The 15291-nt window shown below is 47.4% G+C and overlaps 1 protein-coding gene across 1 annotated transcript in view; it reads right to left on the bottom strand.

The window, feature by feature from the left end:
- The window catches only part of ESPN (espin), a 347402-nt gene that overhangs the window by 16557 nt on the left and 315554 nt on the right, over positions 1 to 15291 (bottom strand). Inside the window, 1 exon segment of the mRNA XM_077458332.1 lies at positions 13178 to 13456. Coding sequence (XP_077314458.1) covers positions 13178 to 13456 — 279 coding nt within the window.

Genomic DNA, 15291 nt, shown 5'->3' with positions numbered 1-15291 from the left:
TAAAAGTAACATAATATCAATTAGCATTATGATGACTAATGATAAAGATGTCACGGTAGAGGATAGATCACTCATTACACCACTAAATGACCATGTACAACATTTAAACCCGCAGTATAGAGTATACATGTGTAGCAGCTACAAATTTGTATAAGTTTAGAAATCTATATTAATAGGACTTTACTATGATGCAATAATGGTGCCAATTGCTGCATCCCCGACCTCCTTCCATCTCTCTATACAAGATACTGCAGTTTAAATGTACCACAAAAAGGAGAGAAATACAAACTGCACACCAACACCATGCAAACAGATTATTAAAGGAAATTGCCACTTTCACTAAAAACAATAGCTGTCTATTTCCTGCATAAGACAGGTTGCAGTTTACTATTATTAAAATTACTTTAATTTTCCAATCTGAATTCAGTGTGATTTTTTGTTGTAAGAAACGGCAAATGTTGCCTTCTTGCAATGTGGCTGTTAGGGTTCCCCTGGGGTGTCATGAACATGGGATGCAGTTTGACTTGGATCAGCATCATGCTCTGCCATGGCGTGAGCCGGCCACCAACACCATAACAAGAGAATGACGTTCTAGGGCACATATGTCAAACACAAGGCCCGCGGGCCAAATCTGGTCCACCAGGCCTTGTCATGTGGCCCTCACACACAGTTCTGCAGCCTGACCGTGGCAGAACTCCATCCCGCTACCTCAGACTCTCATCCTCTGCTCCTACTCCCCGCTGTCACTTGTAAACACAGAAGCCTTTTCTTTTAGCAGTTCCCGGATCTAATAGATCCCTGCACGCATTCATGGTGGGTGTTGCTGGGAGGGAAGTACTAGAGCCAAGCCAGATAGGAGAGAGAGATGCGTTGAAGCTTTGTGGGGGGGGTTTGAGTTGCACATTGTACATAGCGCACCCCTAAGCCCTGCACTCTGTACACAGCACACCCCTGAACTTTGCACCCTGTATGTGACACACTCCTGAACCCTGCACTCTGTACATGTGATGGGGAAACCTCTGATGTGATGGAGGGATCTCTGGAGTGATGGGGGAGACCTCTGATGTGATGGTGGGAACCTCTGGAGTGATGGGGGTCCTCTGGAGTGATGGGGGTCCTCTGGAGTGATGGGGGTCCTCTGGAGTGATGGGGGTCCTCTGGAGTGATGGGGGGAACCTCTGATGTGATGGGGGAACCTCCGATGTAATGGAAGGACCTCTGATGTGATGGGGGAACATCTGATATAATGGGGGACCTCTGATGTGATGGGGGAACATCTGATATAATGGGGGACCTCTGATGTGATGGAAGGACCTATGATGTAATGGGGGAAACTCTGCACTTTGTGCACCCCTGCAAATGCACTCTGCATACAGTGCACCCCTGAACTCTGTACATAATGCACTTCTGAACTCTGTACATAGAACACTCCTGAACCCTAGGCTCTGTAAGTAGCATACCCCAGATACCACTGGCCCCTTGAGGGCAACTATACTGTTAATGTGGCCCACAATGAAATTGAGTTTGTCACCTCTGCTCTAGGGCCAGAATGCACTGTGTACACTGTGTGACAACGCATGCCACTGATCCAGGACAGTCAACATTCAGGAGAAAATGGAGTCAACAGTGTACTTCTGTCCAGCCCTGCTCTGCCTCCCACCTTCTGGCAGGCTACTGTAAGGGAAGACTCTCATGGTAAGAGGAGAAAGATGGGGGAACTCTGATGTATAGAGGGGAACACTGATGTCATGAGAGGATATGATAGAGAGATATTGTTGATGTGATGTGGGTGGAGGGGAGTCATTTTTCAACATGTCTTCGATGTGACGGGAACCTCTGGTGCGATGGGGGGACCTCTAGTGCGATGGGGGGGACCAGTGATGCGATGGGGGGGACCAGTGATGCGATGGGGGGGACCAGTGATGCGATGGGGGCGACCAGTGATGCGATGGGGGGGACCAGTGATTCGATGGGGGGACCAGTGATTCGATGGGGGGGACCAGTGATGCGATGGGGGGAACTATGATGTGATGGGTGTCCTCTGATCTGGTGGGGAGTCCTGTAATGTGAAAGGTGGACCTCTGATGTGATGGGGAACCTCTGATTTGATGGGTAGTCCTCTGATGTGATGGGGGGACATGTGATGTGATGGGGGTGGAGGGGACTCATTTTTCAACATGTCTTCAATGTGATGAGGGGGACCTCCGATGTGACGGGGGACCTCTGGTGCAATGGGGGGACCTCTGGTGCAATGGGGGACCAGTAATGCAATGGAGGGACCAGTGATGCAATGGAGGGACCAGTGATGCAATGGAGGGACCAGTGATGCAATGGAGGGACCAGTGATGTGATCGGGGGCCCTCTGATGCGATCGGGGGCCCTCTGATGCGATGGGGGTTCTGTGATGTGATGGGGGCCTCTGATGTGATGGAGGGACCTGTGATGTGATGGGGGTCCTCTGATCTGATGGGGAGTCCTCTGTGATGGGGGTCCTCTGATCTGATGGGGAGTCCTCTGATGTGATGGGGGTTCTGTAATGTGATGGGGGTCCTCTGAACTGGTGGGGAGTCCTCTGATGTGATGGGGGGGACCTGTCATGTGAAGGGGGAACCTCTGATGTGATGGGGGAACCTCTGATGTGATGGGGGAACATGTGATGTGATGGGGGGACATGTGATGTGATGGGGGGACATGTGATGTGATGGGGGTCCTCTGATCTGATGGGGAGTCCTCTGATCTGATGGGGGGACCTGCGATGTGATGGGGGGGACCTGCGATGTGATGGGGGGGACCTGCGATGTGATGGGGGGACCTGCGATGTGATGGGGGGACCTGCGATGTGATGGGGGGACCTGCGATGTGATGGGGGGACCTGCGATGTGATGGGGGGACCTGCGATGTGATGGGGGGACCTGTAATGTGAAGGGTGGACCTCTGATGTGATGGGGAACCTCTGATTTGATGGGTAGTCCTCTGATGTGATGGGGGGACATGTGATGTGATGGGGGTTGAGGGGACTCATTTTTCAACATGTCTTCAATGTGATGAGGGGGACCTCCGATGTGACGGGGGACCTCTGGTGCAATGGGGGGACCTCTGGTGCAATGGGGGACCAGTAATGCAATGGAGGGACCAGTGATGCAATGGAGGGACCAGTGATGCAATGGAGGGCCCTCTGATGCGATCGGGGGCCCTCTGATGCGATCGGGGGCCCTCTGATGCGATCGGGGGCCCTCTGATGCGATCGGGGGTTCTGTGATGTGATGGGGGCCTCTGATGTGATGGAGGGACCTGAGATGTGATAGGGGTCCTCTGATCTGATGGGGAGTCCTCTGATGTGATGGGGGTTCTGTGATCTGATGGGGAGTCCTCTGATGTGATGGGGGTTCTGTGATGTGATGGGGGTCCTCTGAACTGGTGGGGAGTCCTCTGATGTGATGGGGGGGACCTGTCATGTGAAGGGGGAACCTCTGATGTGATGGGGGAACCTCTGATGTGATGGGGGGACATGTGATCTGATGGGGAGTCCTCTGATCTGATGGGGAGTCCTCTAATGTGATGGGGGGACCTGCGATGTGATGGGGAGTCCTCTGATGTGATGGGGGTTCTGTGATGTGATGGGGGTCCTCTGAACTGGTGGGGAGTCCTCTGATGTGATGGGGGGGACCTGTCATGTGAAGGGGGAACCTCTGATGTGATGGGGGAACCTCTGATGTGATGGGGGGACATGTGATGGGGGGGACATGTGATGTGATGGGGGGACATGTGATCTGATGGGGAGTCCTCTGATCTGATGGGGAGTCCTCTAATGTGATGGGGGGACCTGCGATGTGATGGGGAGTCCTCTGATGTGATGGGGGTTCTGTGATGTGATGGGGGTCCTCTGAACTGGTGGGGAGTCCTCTGATGTGATGGGGGGGACCTGTCATGTGAAGGGGGAACCTCTGATGTGATGGGGGAACCTCTGATGTGATGGGGGGACATGTGATCTGATGGGGAGTCCTCTGATCTGATGGGGAGTCCTCTAATGTGATGGGGGGACCTGCGATGTGATGGGGAGTCCTCTGATGTGATGGGGGTTCTGTGATGTGATGGGGGTCCTCTGAACTGGTGGGGAGTCCTCTGATGTGATGGGGGGGACCTGTCATGTGAAGGGGGAACCTCTGATGTGATGGGGGAACCTCTGATGTGATGGGGGGACATGTGATGGGGGGACATGTGATGTGATGGGGGGACATGTGATCTGATGGGGAGTCCTCTGATCTGATGGGGAGTCCTCTAATGTGATGGGGGGACCTGCGATGTGATGGGGAGTCCTCTGATGTGATGGGGGTTCTGTGATGTGATGGGGGTCCTCTGAACTGGTGGGGAGTCCTCTGATGTGATGGGGGGGACCTGTCATGTGAAGGGGGAACCTCTGATGTGATGGGGGAACCTCTGATGTGATGGGGGGACATGTGATGGGGGGACATGTGATGTGATGGGGGGACATGTGATGTGATAGGGGTCCTCTGATCTGATGGGGAGTCCTCTGATGTGATGGGGGTTCTGTGATCTGATGGGGAGTCCTCTGATGTGATGGGGGTTCTGTGATGTGATGGGGGTCCTCTGAACTGGTGGGGAGTCCTCTGATGTGATGGGGGGGACCTGTCATGTGAAGGGGGAACCTCTGATGTGATGGGGGAACCTCTGATGTGATGGGGGAACCTCTGATGTGATGGGGGGACATGTGATGGGGGGACATGTGATGTGATGGGGGGACATGTGATCTGATGGGGAGTCCTCTGATCTGATGGGGAGTCCTCTAATGTGATGGGGGGACCTGCGATGTGATGGGGGGACCTGCGATGTGATGGGGGGACCTGCGATGTGATGGGGGGACCTGCGATGTGATGGGGGGTCCTGTAATGTGAAGGGTGGACCTCTGATGTGATGTGGGTGGAGGGGACTCATTTTTCAACATGTCTTCAATGTGATGAGGGGGACCAGTGATGCAATGCAGGGACCAGTAATGCAATGGAGGAACCTCTGATGTGATCGGGGGCCCTCTGATGTGATGGGGGGACCTGTGATGTGATGGGGGTCCTCTGAACTGGTGGGGAGTCCTCTGATGTGATGGGGGGACCTGTAATGTGAAGGGTGGACCTCTGATGTGATGGGGGAACATGTGATGTGATGGGGGGCCTCTGATGTGATGGGGGTTCTGTGATGTGATGGGGGTCCTCTGATCTGATGGGGGGACCTGCGATGTGATGAGGGTTCTGTGATGTGGGTCCTCTGATCTGATGGGGGGACCTGCGATGTGATGGGGGTTCTGTGATGTGATGGGGGTCCTCTGATCTGATGGGGGGACCTGCGATGTGATGGGGGGACCTGTTTTGTGATGGGGGGACCTGTTTTGTGATGGGGGGACCTGTTTTGTGATGGGGGGACCTCTGATGTGATGGGGGGACCTCTGATGTGATGGGGGGATCTGGGGATGTGATTGGGGGTCCTGTTTGTTTCATAAGCTATGCACGGTCTCAGGTTCAGGTTCCCAATTGATGGTAAGTACCATTTACTTTAAGGGTGCCTCGAGATTTTGCATACTTTTAAAGGATGCCGTGACCGAAAAATGTGAAGAAATGCTGCTTTAGATTAATACTAAATGATGTCAAATGCAAGGAAGATGTAAGCCTTGGATTTTGTAACCTCATAAACAAGTCGGAGATGGGGAGTCCCCAAGTGACAGGTGCTCTTTATTAGGTAGCAGGCAGGGGAAGAAGAGAAGACTTCTAGAACAACCATCCATTGTGTGCTCTGGGTTTGTGGACTGGTAATGTCCTTCTCTATGAGAGGAACAAACAGAAGCTGCAGAGTGATTATGGAAATGTGCCGCAGTCTCCAACTCCTACGTCAAAATAGACACAGATTCCTAGAAAAGAAAATGAGCTTCATAATTACTACTAAGAGTGATGGGGTGAAGCCGGGGCCAAGGATGACGCTCTGGAAGATCGCACACAGGGATAGGGCAGAGTGGGGCCACCTACACGGCTTGTGGTGTGTTTGAGGATGTGTGGGGAGCCTGAATAATATAACTCAATATATTCCTTATAACTACATACATACAGAGTGCAGGGTTCAGGGTTGCGCTACATACAGAGTGCAGGGTTCAGGGTTGCGCTACATACAGAGTGCAGGGTTCAGGGTTGCGCTACATACAGAGTGCAGGGTTCAGGGTTGCGCTACATACAGAGTGCAGGGTTCAGGGTTGCGTCATGTACAGAGTGTGGACTTCAGGAGTACACTACGTACAGAAAGCAGGGTTCAGGGTGTGTCATGTACAGTGTGCAACCACAACTCCTGGCTACAAAACTGGGTCACGAGGGCCACATGACAAAGCCTGGCGGGCTGGATTCCGGCCTTGTGCTTGAAATATGTGCCCAAGTCATTCAGGTGTACCTAGGTCAGCATGATGTGTAAGGACCTTCCTGCTGGTGGTGTCGGTGCTCTGAAACGCTGAGATCTTTTCGATAATCACACCAAGCGCTATAGTCCTAAAATATGGAAATATCTGGACAATAAAATGTGTTCTGCTGTAGTCTGAGAGGTGTGAAGGAACAAGGATGTCTGCAAACACGTAGAGTCATCTCACTGCATGCAAATGTCCTGGATTTGCTTATGTCCTACTTAGTTGGAATTTGCATTGACCTCTCGAAGTCATCGTGACACACACTGTTCTTCAACAAGACAAAAGAGTTCTCAAAGAAAAGATACTTCAGATTTCTAAAGATACTTCATGGCATGGCGGAGGTCGTTCAAATGTATTTAAAACATTTTAGGTGTGAATGGGCCTTCTCAAACGAGAACCCCAATCACTGTTATTGAAGCGGTGGTGGACCACAGAGGTCTGAGAGGTTTGTTGCAATAGACCAGCTATCGGCCCCCAGGAGCAGCTCAGAGTCCACCGGAAGGAAGGAGGTGGGAGAGCCCATTATAGTGTAGTTAGTTGACTTAAATAGGGTGACTGGCTGGCAAGCAGGAGCTGCCGTTCACGGCACAGTGGTCATTCCTTCAGAGCCCATGCCCCAGTGATGTCACCGGCTGCATGCAATGTAAATATCTCCTAAACTCTACAGGTTTAGGAGATATTTTCACTACCTATAAGTAAGCCTTAGTATAGGCTTACCTATAGGTAAATGTCAGCCGAGGAAGTTTACTTCCCTCTTTAAGGCTTCAATCAGTGGCAGTTGGTGCTCAAAATTTTGGGGGGGGTGCAAAACAAATGAAAAAAATTCTAAAAAAAAAAAAACCTCAATTGCAGCCTCACTGTGCCATCAAATACCGCTACCGTGCCATCAAATACCGCCACTGTGCCATCAAATACCGCCACTGTGCCATCAAATACCGCCAACTGTGCCATCAAATACCGCCACTGTGCCTGTGCCCATCAAACGGTACCACTGTGCCATCAAATGCAGCCACTGTGCCATCAAATACCACCACCGTGCCATCAAATACCGCCACTGTGCCATCAAATACCACCAACTGTGCCATCAAATACCGCCACTGTGCCATCAAATACCGCCAACTGTGCCATCAAATACCGCCAACTGTGCCATCAAATACCGCCACTGTGCCTGTGCCCATCAAACGGTACCACTGTGCCATCAAATGCCATCAAACACAGCCACTGTGCCGCTCAGTTGCAGCCACTGTAACCATCAAACACTGCCACCATGCCATCCAATGCTGCCACTGTGATCCCCCTTCGCCCCTGCTGGGCACTTACCCTGTCTCAGCGGGGCAGCTGGTGACGCGTCTTCTCCCCTCCATGTGTCTTCTCCCGTCCTCCTCTCCTTCAGTCCTCTCCTATGATTGGATGCCTGATAGGCATCCAATCACAGCGCCTGACGTTTCAGCCAATCAGGCGACCAGTAACAGACCCGGCCATCTGATTGGCTGAGAGGCGGGTCAATGTTAGCAAAGCGAATTCCCTCGGCTTTGCTAACATTGAGCTGAGTGACAAGGAACGCACAGCATTGTGCCCGCTTCTCACTGTTTTGGACGCCTATTAGAGCCTACAGCTCTAATCAGGCGATTCCAAAAAACACCCCCACCGCTGTAATTCAGGTGCCCGGTGACCGAAAAGGGGCCGGGCACCTGAATAGGGGGTGTCAGCAGCAACCATAGATAGATTCATGCATTGCATGTATCTATCTATGATGATTAGAGAGGGGGGGCGGCACTCCTGTGCCCTTTATAGACGCACCGCCATTGGCTTCAATCAACCTATGGGGATAGAGGCACAGGTGGAGAAAATCAGGATAAAAAAAAAAAAAAAAAAGGTTGCTTTCGATGCCATGAGGGTTTCAATCCTCGATCCTCTACGGAGTATTCAGGCGGTTGTTGAACTTGTACAAAAAAGTGGCAACCACCCCAACCTATAACTTTAGCCTTTGCGGTAAGGTGGACATGGAACTTGACAAACAAAACAAAAGTGTGCAAAGGCCTAGTAGTGCATCACCAACAACACTTTATTAAAGGAAAAAAAAAAAGAAGAGTACATACTCACAAGAGTTGTACAGGAACCAAAAGGACTTTCGCACGATGGAGCTCATGTGGACTGCATCACCATCATAATACCAGTTGACGGGTTTCTGGGGATATGCCCCCTTCTTCAGTGCAAAACTCAGCTAAACTTAGTTTGGCTTTGAAGAAGGGGGCATACCCCCTGAAGAGGGTCAGCTGGTATTATGATCATGCAAGCCTCAAGAGTTTCGGACCTTTTGGTTCCTGGGTTCATGTACAATGCTGGTTTGCTATGTGCTCTTGCGAGTATGTACTCTCTTATCCTTTTTGTTTTCTTTGTCAAGTTCAACAGACACCTGATTCCAAGTTCCAACATTCCCCAATCTTAAGAGGGCAGCATGGACTTAATATTCCAGTCCTGGTTGAGTATTGATGGCTTCCACTTCTGTGGGGATTTTTTTTGGGTTTCTCTAGAATTCCTTAGCCCTATGGTGTCAAGATACTATTTTGGCTGTTGAACTTGGTGTGTTGCGGAAGGTCTCGGCAGAGCTACCGTGATCAGTGCCCCGATTATCAGTAAAAATGTACCCCGTCAGCCATGCTGGTTATCGGCTCTCCTTTCCTCACACAGTGACGGCGTGTGAGGAAAGGAATGCCAATAACCAGGGCTGCTGTTAGAAATCACGGGGGGCACCATACAGCCGACCTGACAGGGCCCCTCCCGGCCGGAAGTGACTGAGGACATAGATGTATCAGTCCTTTTCTTTGCAGCCTCCATTGCAAAGATGAATGAATTGGAAGCGCTCTGAAGCTTCTTGCGCATTCACAAGCTGAAGCATAGTAAACACAGAGCCTCAGTGATGGCTGGACACAGGAGTGACTGGTACCAAGCACTCACTGTGTTCATTCAGGAAGTGAAGGGGCCCAATAAGGACCGCCTGGCCCTGGCGGTGTCATTTCAATAATGCACATTGCTCATGCAGTGCACTCTAGGCCCTTGTACACACGGGTCGGACATTCCGACAACCAAATCCGTCGGATTTTGTCCGAAACTGTTGCATACACACGTTCGGACAAAGTTGTCAGAAAATCTGATCGTACCTAACGTAATGACGTTATTTCGTTAGGACGGGACTACGTTCAGGCTGGTAGCCAATAGCTTTGGTCTAGGAATTTGATCTGAGCATGCGTGGCACTTTGTCCGATCGGAATTCTCTACACATGATCGGACAAAGTCCCATCGGATCATGTTGTCGGAAAATTTTATAGCCAAGCTGGAAAACTTGGTCTGTCGGATACTCCGACGAAAACAGTCCGATGGAGCCCACACACGGTCGGATTATCCGACAACACGGTCCGATTGGACATTGTCCATCGGAATGTCCGACCGTGTGTACAAGGGCTTATGGTTCCCATTGTTGATGCACGTGTAGTGAAGACGCTCTGTTTGTTTGTCCAATAGACAACGTTGTCTTTAGATGGTGAATGATGGAGGATTTGATCATTTATGGATTTTTGAATTTGTTCATTTATTAAATTTTCAATAAATTTTCATTTTTTGATACTTGATTTGAATTCTATCGGACACTATATCTCTGAGGCTCTATATGTGGTATTTTTCCCCATCTCTCTCCTTGGTATAGTGCTGTGTTTTCTCTATATGCTGCCAGCCATTGAGCCCCACCTCCAATTGGGGTGAATGGATAAGTGTCTGGCGGTATTACCATATTATTTCTCCAGTTTGATTTCCATGCCTTTTTTGTATATCAAGTGATGTGACTAAAGCTGTAGGAATATATATATATATATATATATATATATATATATATATATATATATATATATATTTTTTTTTTTTTTTCTAGCTGAACTTCAGCTTTAAATAGATCGGAAGGGTGACCTGGAGGATGGGCCAGGTCCAGAGACAGGAAGAGGACAGGGCATCCCCTTGCAGTGAAGATTTCTCCAGGATCCAGCTGCCTGGACAACGCGAGACGTACTTTATTACAGGTAAGTGATGTGGTTAAAGCTGTAGGATTTTTTTTTTATACTTTTAATTAAACTTCAGCTTTAACCCCCCCCCCCCCCCCCAGCGCCTAAGGGTAAAACTAATTTTAATGCCTAAGCCCAATTTTGCAAAGCTGACATGCGTTAGTAAAACTGTACATCTCATCACAACTACTTTGTGCATCCAGGTAGATTATACCGTGTTTTTTTCAGGATGAATTGGGCTTTCATTTGGATTTTCATGGTGAAAACCGGACAGAATGAATAATTTACCATCGAAAATCGAATTACCTGTGTGCCTCAAATCGATCAAATGGGTTGCCGACTAAAGGTTGATTATGCCTCTGTTACATTGTAACTTTGAAATTTTAATAACGTTTTTTTACGGTTTGAAAAAAAGATCAATTATGCCTATCCAGGGGGATTGATTGGAAAATAAATTGATCATTTTTTGAAGCATGTATGGCAACCATTGACTATATCCCTTCAGAATCTGCTGTGCTTTGTGGCGGCTACTATAACGGTATTACTCTCCTCTCAGCGCACCTAAAATGTCCAGCTGTATTTCACAAATGCATCAACATACATCCTAAAACCCATTAAATCCAATATACAGTGCCTTGAAAAAGTATTCATACCCCTCAAAATTTTCCACATTTTGTCATGATACAACCAAAAAACGTAAATGTATTTTATTGGGATTTTATGGAATATACCAGGGATATGCAATTAGTGGACCTCCAGCTGTTGCAGAACTACAACTCCCATCAGGCATAGCAAGACTCTGACAGCCACAAGCATGACACCCAGAGGCATGATGGGACTTGTAGTTTTGCAACAGCTGGAGGTCCTCTAATTGCAGATCCCTGAGATAGACCAACACAAAGTGTCACATAATTGTGAAGTGGAAGGAAAATGATAAATGGTTTTCAACATTCTTTTACAAATAAATATGTGAAACGTGTGGGGGGAGGGGCATTTGTATGGCGCCCCCCGGAGTCAATACTTTGTAGAACCCCCTTTCTCTACAAGTCTTTTTGGGGGTGTCTCTACCAGCTTTGCCCGTCTAGAGAGGACATTTCTGCCCATTCTCCTTCTTTGTAAAATATCTCAAGCTCTGTCAGATTGGATGGAGAGCGTCTGTGATCAGCAATTTTCAAGTCTTGCCACAGATTCTCAATTGGATTTAGGTCTGGACTGTGACTGGGCCATTCTAACACATGAATATGCTTTGATGTAAACCATTCCATTGTAGCTCTGGCTGGATGTTTCGGGTCGTTGTCCTGCTGGAAGGTGAACCTCCGCCCCGGTCTCAAGTCTTTTGCCGACTCTAACAGGTTTTCTTCTAAGATTGTCCTGTATTTGTCTCCATCCATCTTCCCATCAACTATGACCAGCTTCCCTGTCCCTGCTGAAGAAAACCATCCCCACCACATGGTGCTGCCACCACCATGTCTCACGGTGGGGATGGTGTGTTCGGGGGATGGGCAATGTTAGTTTCCCCCACACATAGCGTTTTGCTTTTAGGCCATAAAGTAGAATTTTGGTCTCATCTGACCAGATCACCTTCTTCCACATGTTTGCTGCCCCCTCCCCCACATGGCTTCTCACAAACTACAAACAGGACTTCTTATGACTTTCTTCCTCCAATGTCTTTCTTCTTGTCACTCTTCCATAAAGGGCAGATTTGTGGAGAGACGACTAATAGTTGTCCTGTGGACAGATTCTCCCCCCTGAGCTGTGGATCTCTGCAGCTCCTCCAGAGTTACCATGGACCTCTTGGCTCTTCTCTGATGAATGCTCTCCTTGCCCGGCCCGGTCAGTTTAGGTGGACGGCCATGTCTTGGTAGGTTTGCAGTTGTGCCATACTCTTTCCATTTTCCGATGATGGATTGAACAGAGCTCCGTGAGATGGTCAAAGCTTGAGAGATTTTATTATAACCCAACCCTGCTTTATACTTCTCCACAACTTTATCCCTGACCTGTCTGGTGTGTTCCTTGGCCTTCATGATGTTGTTTTGTTCACTAAGGTTCTCTAGAAAAACCTCTGAGGGCTTCACAGAACAGCTGTATTTATACTGAGAATAAAATACACACAGGTAGACTCTATTTACTAATTAGGTGACTTCTGAAGGCAATTGGTTCCTCTAGATTTTAGTTAGGGGTATCAGAGTAAAGGGGGCGCCATACAAATGCCCCCCCTCCCCACACACTTTTCACATATTTATTTGTAAAAAATATTGAAAACCATTTATCATTTTCCTTCCACTTCACAATTATGTGACACTTTGTGTTGGTCTATCACAAAAAAATCCCAATAAAATACATTTTATTTCTTTGGTTGTAACATGACACAATGTGGAACATTTTAAGGGGTATGAATACTTTAAGGCACTGTATGACTACAGCGGGGCAGAGTGCGAGGCGGTTGGTTTATTGGACTGTGTAGGGTCCTGTAGATATGTTGCTGCTCTATCAGTACAAGAAATAGAAGGGAGGTAATAGTCTGAAGGTAAACAGCAGAAGGTAATAGTAACAGATTGCAAGGCATGCCCATACAAACTTCCAAGTCAACGCCAAACCAAACCACAGCAACTCAATCTGCACAAACCCCCCCCCCCCCCCCAAAAAAAAACGCAGTGCATGAGACGACCCCTACCGTGCGTTTCTTCTCCTCCTCTTCCTGGATCTTCAGCTGCAGCTTCCTCACCATCACCTGACGCTTCCACTCCGGGATGGGTCTCCCCTGCTCATCATGGGTGGGGATGAGAGACTCAATATCCAGCTGGCTGCTCTGCGATGGAGCTGGCGGGGCGGAGTTCCCGTTTACTATGGGCTCCGATGGCTTTCTTGTAGCATTACTGGGCAAGATGGTGGAGTTCTCGGGGGGCGTGACTGGCGAGGTCGGAGGAGGGGTCGATAAAGACTGAACCTCGGACTGTAAAAAGGAACAATAATGATCATAATAATAAGAATAATAAAAACATATTTATACTACTAATAATAATACGTGAATATTAATAATCATAAGACTAATAATAAGAATATATTAATACTACTACTACTAATTATACATGAATAATAATAATCTTAAGACTAATAATAAGAAAAATATATTACTACTACTACTAATTATAATAATAACAACACATTAATAATAATAATCATAAGACTAATAAGAATATTAATTCTACTAATTATAATAATCATAAATCAATACTAATAATACAAATAATAATACAGTAATATCAATATTGTAATAGCATTATAGTAATAATATTACAAAATAATATTACTAATACTAATGATACTACTACTAATAATATTAATTATTAATTCTACAACACTAATACTATTACTACCTTACTACTATTACTAAAAAAATAATAATAATATCAATACTACTAATAATAATAACAATGTAGTATTATGTATTTGTTATTGTTATTTTTATTATTATTATTATTATTATTATTAATAATAATAAAAATAATAATAATAAAGTATTATTATACAATTGTTGTTTTATTTTTTTGTAGTAGTAACAGATTATTAATAATAATAATAATAATAATAATACAAAATAATATTATCAACCATTTTTAAAGCAAGAATATTGTCACTACTACTAGAAATGTGCAGAATCTTTATGGTGTAATGTTTTCAAGTAGTAGTAGTAATACTGCTAGGTTTCATCATTTTTATTTCCTAATCTCCGTTACAATTGGGCTCCATGCACACAGGACACTCAAAAAAATTCTGGGCCTTGGTTTTCCGTCAGAAAAATGCTGCTTTAAAAAAAAAATTATTTTACCAGCGTTTTACGTTGGCGTCAATGTGCGTTTAGCCACGCAAGCTTTTAGATGCGTTTCTCTGCCTCTATTAAAAATCATTGGTTCCTTATGGGAGCCCATTGATTTGAATAAAAGTCACACCAGAAGTCGGATCATGATGATCCAACTTGCGGTGGGACTTGTGTGCTGAGGATGAAGAGGAACCCCCACCGAAATGAAAAAAAATTGCCATGGGGTCCCCCCCCCTCGGATGATACCAGACCTTTTAGTCTGGTATGGATTTTAATGGGAACTCCCACGCCCAAAATAATTGCATGGGGTCCCCCAAAATCCATACCAAACCCTTATCCGAGCACACAGGTCAGGATGGAGGGGGGGGGGGGGGGACTACGACAAGCGAGTGACCCCCCCGGTCCAAATCAGGCCACATGCCCTCAACATGGGGGGGTGGGTGCTTTGGGGCCCCCACCCCAAAGCACCTTGTCCCCATGTTGATGAGGACAAGGGCCTCTTCTCAACAACCCTGGCCGGTGGTTGTCCTAGTCTGCGGGCGGGGGGGCTTATTGGAATATGGAAGCCCCCTTTAACAAGGGGACCCCCAGCTCCTGCCCCCCCATCCTATGTGAATGAGTATGGGGTACATTGATCATGATCCGACTTCTGGTGCGACTTCTATTCAAATCAATGGGCAGAGAAATGCCTGACGTTCTGTTTACAGGCATTAACCCGCGTTTAACAGCTTCTACTGACTGAAGCTCATAAACGGACATTTTTGGGGAGTTTGGACGTTTTTGTTTTTTTTTTAACAGCCCATAAACGCCCAAAAACTTCCGCGTGTGCACGGACACAAAGGATAACATAGAGAGGAGTTTATGGGCTGTTAAAAAAAACTCCCAAACTCCCAAAAATGCCGTTTATGAGCTTCAGTGTGCATGGAGCCTTAAAGAATAGAACAAAGCCCCACTGCCAGCTGGGCGAA

The sequence above is a fragment of the Lithobates pipiens genome, unplaced genomic scaffold, assembly GCF_037356315.1.
Source record: "Lithobates pipiens isolate NorthernLeopardFrog02 unplaced genomic scaffold, aLitPip1_a1.2 Scaffold_27, whole genome shotgun sequence".
Taxonomy (NCBI): domain Eukaryota; kingdom Metazoa; phylum Chordata; class Amphibia; order Anura; family Ranidae; genus Lithobates; species Lithobates pipiens.
The sequence above is the reverse complement of the archived record's forward strand: the minus strand, read 5'-3'. Positions and strand labels throughout refer to the sequence as shown.